We start from the raw sequence: 5,000 nt of genomic DNA, 5'->3' as shown, positions 1-5,000 counted from the left end.
CACATGTACAATTACTTCACAACGCCTGCTCCTTCTAAAACTAAAGAGCAACAGCACCTCCAAGCCCCATCTCTAACCCTATGAGTTCTAAACACCTCTTCGCCAAATCTTTTGCGTTTACTTCAATCAATTCCTCGTCCTCCGCATCTACTAACTGCGACTCCGCTTCATCAAACGCATCTTCTTGTCCTATTACTGATTCCGAGACAGAGGTCCCTAAGAGTTCCGATTGTTCGGACAAAGTCACCCAGAGGGAAGGCATGTAGTCTTGGGCGAAGCTCAAGTCAAGCAGGAATGGATAAAATGGGAGAAGATGGGAGCGAGGGCACTTTTCATAAACGGCTGTCAGGAGTTCGGAAGCTATATCTCATTAGTAAAAGTTACACGAAATAAAATCAAATCATATAGAGGCACATACCTTGTCCTGTCGGAGCCAAGCTTCCTTCCCAAATCTTCGTTGTCGCTAGATGTTTAAGTATGTAAAGCAGCTCATCTTCTCGTGCCCTACAGTGATGTAATCAGTCAAAGGCCATCTAAAAAAATAAACGGTATACGCGTAAACCTACCGTCCCAAAGGTAATCCTCTCCTCAATCTCTTGTCTTCCTTGAATCGTCTCATAGACTCCTCGAACCTGTTGATCAAGGACGGCAATGCTAGCTGAGATACCCGCTTGTCACCTCTATACCCTGTGTCTTCGACCTTGTCCCTCTTCGTGGCTAACAGAACAAGCAAATCGAAAGCCCAGTATCGTAAAGCTTCTTGAGTGGTGGCAATCCCCGGAGCTGTGGTGCCTCCGTTACTTCTAACGTCGTAATGATACAGTTTGCTGGATTTGCTTAGGATTTCGGAAAGCTGGGAGATGACTCGATCGGGCACTAGTGCATTTCCCAAGCGAGGAACCACGGCCGTTCTTAGGCGAGTGAGGTGTTCAATGACGAATGACTCATCGTCAGAGGAGGCGTTGTCAGAGCTATACTCCGGTCAATACTTGAGCCCATAAGGTAATAAGGACTCACGACTCAGCCAACAGCATTCCGCCAAAGACTTCCAATATCTGAGCCCACAAATTCTCGAACTTATCTAGAGCAATTGCTTGGAAAGTGTAAGCAGGTTTACTCCGGAATGCTGGAATGAACTCACTCTCGACGTCCAGTGCAGTCATAACCTTGTCCAAAAGTGTTGTGACGATTGTCATAGCCTGTTATTTTGTACAGATTAACGACGCTGCAAAACGGTCTCGCGGATTACTTACACTTTTCCAGAGAGGAGGATCTTCACCAAACCTGTTGGCCGGTGGACAATCATACTTGAGCTTGATAGGTATGGCATACACCTGAATATATTAGCGAGTGTCGCAAAGTAAGGCCACTCATTATATATTAACAACTTACCCCAAGCATCTCTTCAACGGTACCATCCTCGTACAGCTCCTTTTCTTTCCAAGCTTTATCAAACACCTCTGCCATCTTTGACATTGACCATTTTGATAGTGCAATATAGGTCATTTTGGAACCCGTCCCTTGGTCGCCCACGCCAACATATGCGAGAGAAGCAAACTCCGCCAAATCACCAAGCACCAAGCTATAGCCAAGGATGTCGGAGTTTGCTACGACCTGACATAATTTGGTCTGGAGAGGAGACATGACGTCGACGTCTGGTCGATAGTCAGGGGATCGGGCGTAGGTCATGATTGAGCGCAAAATATCTGACAGTTGGGCGAGTTTCTCAGAGTCTTTGGAAGAGAGGCTGCCATGCAAAAGCGATCCGATTTGCACAAGTGCGATTAGGTTATCCTGAGTATACGGTTCACCTTGTGAGAAGGACGTGCCCATTGTTACAAAAGTTTCCCAAGTCGCATCCATAATCTTCTGCACGACCAAACCCAGCTCTTTCCTATTAGCGTCCGCGGCGACGAGTACCTTTTCAAGGGCTGTCAATGAAGCAGTACAACATGTCCGAGGTCCATCCGTAAACGCATGCTTGATACGACCCAAGAAATGTTGATAAATCTTGTCAAAGGACTGTAGTGAGGCAATAGTTGACGACAGGAAAGAGCCAAAGATACTGCCGACCGACGTAAGAGCAAGCACCTGCGATTCCTCGCCCTGAGTGTCGTCGAATAGAGGGAATATGATCTTCCAGAACACATCCTCCCAAAGCTCTGGAGACAACCCTGACCCATACAGCTCAACGCACCGGAAGAGCGTTTGAATGGCACTGTTCCTCACTTCCAGCCTGCTATCGCGCCCCAGGCCCAGGAGTTCGGTCAAAAGGTATAGCCAAAGCTCTTTTGAATCACCCTGGACGGCGTCAGACACAGTCCACAAAAGCCCAATGGCAGCAAGAGTGATGTTGACATCTTCCTTTTGTCGGCCAAACAGCCCTAAACAGGCAATACAATGGCGCATCGCTTCACCATCGAGGGAGGTAAGAAAGTCGTTGCAGATGAGAGTGAGAGATGGAAACGCAATGCGCACAAGGTTGGCGTTACCCTTGCTGGAGAGGACAGACGGTCGTCGAGGCTCCGCTAAGAGGTCGTTTCCAGACGTGAATTTGTCGTGACAAGCACCATCAAGCATCTGGAAAATGGTCTTCCACCCAACTTGGAGTGAATGTCCAGATGATTCCAGTAAGTGGTTAAGCGTCTGATAACCTGATGATCGAACATCGAAATCGGTCGAGACAGAGTTACTGATCGGCAAGACATCCACTTGGTGAACAAGAACCTCAAACACTTGATGCTGTATCCTAGAATCCTTGCCTACTTTGACAGCAGCTAATAGCAGCTCTCCAAGAGTATCTGATGCTTGTATCCGAATGGTAAAAGGCGCAGTTAAATGTCGAGCCACGGCAAGCAAATGCTGTGTGATGGCAGTCCATCCGACCTCTGGCTCCTTGGTTACTATCCGATTCAGGTTGAGGCTCGAGACCACTTTCAGCTTTGTCAAGCTAAACGACCGTTCTCCAGACTTGATACTGTGAGAGAGATTGAGTCCACTGGTCCTTCTCCTGTTACTATCCTGAGATGGACTAAGGAGAGCCGTACCTGTCGAGGGAACGGAGACTTCAGAGACGGCCTCTACAGCTGGAGGACTGACTGATTCCATCCCGATCATCTCAGAGCTCAGATGACAGAGCGCGGTGATAAACGTCGTAAACGCCTCATCGGACAAATCCTTGGATGAGTCGAACAACGAGTTGATCAGCACTTGAATCGACTCTGGGTCAAGGTCTTGCAAGATACCAGGCTTTGCCTCGGGCAACTCCGTCGTTTGGGTTTGGTGAGCCGTTCGTTTGGGTGGCTCTCCGGAAGTCGGTCTACGCGCAATTGATGACTGACGGGTGGCGAGCATAAAATTGGCGTTTTGCAGTATCTCCAGCACATCATGCCACGCATTTCCTAGAGTCGACCCTAGCACCCTAGCAGTATTGACCATACTCCGCAGACACGCCAAATTCCTCTCTGACAAACTTGGGGGACCCGTTGGGCCACTCACACCCAAGGAGGAAGCGAATCCCAAAGCATCGGCTGCTATCCCTCCTGAATTCCTTTGCGTGTTGGGTGCTTCCATGAAAGACTGCATTGCGGACACTGCCGGAGGCGGTACAGCGTACTTGCCAAGGATGTTCAACAGAGCATCCCGGGGTGTATTGAGTCCTAACAGACCGCATGCTACTGTAAAGTTTTGAAGAGCGGTGAGGACCTCTGCGAAAAGGCTATCAGAGAGGTTTGTGCCGATACAGTACGAAAGAGCAGCGAGGAGTGGCGGCCAAGCGGAAGAGGCCATGTCTTGCAGAGGTGTAGGTGGAGGATTTTTGGATGCAACAGTGGTGTAGATGCCTTCAGCTATTGCGTCAAGAGATTGGAGGGCGACGAGGTAAATGTACGTTTCAGGAATGAGAGGTGCTTCAGCTTTGTCGTGCTGCTCGATCCTGATTTTACCATCAGTCATCAACTCCGGATTACGATGGAGGTTATACTCACAATCTCAGCTTCATCGCCGAGTGCGGTCCCAACCCCCCGCCACCAGCTCCCATCATGGCATTCACAGTTGAAACTCCCACACTTGCTGCTGATGCCACCATGCCGAGACCCATATCCAAGTAGCCAGCGGCGTGCAGGCTGGTATTTGAGCTCGAAGGGTCCGTAGCTGGGATACCAAGGCCGTGCATTTGCGTGCCGATGCCTAGCAATGCAGGCTTTTCGTTGACCAGGTGGCTGAGGGCAGAAACGATTCTGTTATACAGCTTTGGTCCTTCCATCTGGTCGTAGTGGGTGTAGATATTTTGTAACAAAGCGTAGTCACCACATATCCTGCAAGAATTCCAAGTCAGGTACACCCCTTGCTTTCAAGCTAATGAAAAGACTCACCCTCTTAGAATCTCCAGAGCCAAAGCCTTCAACCATGGCGGTGTATTTTCTTTCCCTTTACCTTCTTCCCCCTCCGCATCGCCTGTACCAAGCTTGACAAGAGAAACGAGATATGTTTCAATCTCCTTTGGTAACTGGTCGATGAATGAGCGGATCAAAAGGAATATCAGTCGACAGACACGAAGCGCTATGGGAAAAGTCGGTTTTTCGGCAAGCAACTTGAGGAGTAGAGGGTGAAGAGAGTGTTGGAGGAGGAACAATAACTCCGGCCGCTAGATAGGTTCTTCAATATCAGCAACTGCTGTGGTCTTGAAAGGAAAAGAGACAAACCTTCTTAACACCATCTTCATACCCGCTTAATATACTCTCTACCAGCTCCAGCGCAAACGTTCTTTGCAAGTTACTCAACTTCAAGAGCTTTGGCTTCTCCTTATCTCCGCCCTTCCACAAACTGAACGCCGAGCCATGTGATCCTGCCGTAGCAGCCAAAAGACATAGGTCGGAAAAGATGTTGAATGCGTCCAACGCTGAAGGGGTGACTTCTACAGTCTGTGGAGGATTCGATGGAAGTGTTAGGGGGATGGTCGTTGGAGTTGAGGGGATGGAGCTGGATACGCGGTTGAAGAT

At 49.0% G+C, this 5,000-nt stretch overlaps 1 protein-coding gene across 1 annotated transcript in view; it reads right to left on the bottom strand.

Moving 5' to 3' along the window:
* The window catches only part of CNA07640 (conserved hypothetical protein), a 5,890-nt gene that overhangs the window by 42 nt on the left and 848 nt on the right, over nt 1-5,000 (bottom strand). Inside the window, exons 6-15 of the mRNA XM_024656390.1 lie at nt 4,704-5,000; nt 4,374-4,645; nt 3,987-4,316; nt 1,393-3,934; nt 1,254-1,334; nt 1,142-1,199; nt 1,018-1,093; nt 567-971; nt 419-504; nt 1-360 (exon numbers count right to left, since the gene is read on the bottom strand). The exon at nt 1-360 is cut by the window's left edge and continues 42 nt beyond it; the exon at nt 4,704-5,000 is cut by the window's right edge and continues 90 nt beyond it. Coding sequence (XP_024512034.1) covers nt 41-360; nt 419-504; nt 567-971; nt 1,018-1,093; nt 1,142-1,199; nt 1,254-1,334; nt 1,393-3,934; nt 3,987-4,316; nt 4,374-4,645; nt 4,704-5,000 — 4,467 coding nt within the window. The 3' untranslated portion in view covers nt 1-40. The remainder of the gene's footprint in view (nt 361-418; nt 505-566; nt 972-1,017; nt 1,094-1,141; nt 1,200-1,253; nt 1,335-1,392; nt 3,935-3,986; nt 4,317-4,373; nt 4,646-4,703) is intronic.

The sequence above is a fragment of the Cryptococcus neoformans genome, chromosome 1, assembly GCF_000091045.1.
Source record: "Cryptococcus neoformans var. neoformans JEC21 chromosome 1, complete sequence".
In the NCBI taxonomy this organism is placed as follows: domain Eukaryota; kingdom Fungi; phylum Basidiomycota; class Tremellomycetes; order Tremellales; family Cryptococcaceae; genus Cryptococcus; species Cryptococcus deneoformans.
This window is presented reverse-complemented; position numbering and strand designations above follow the sequence as displayed.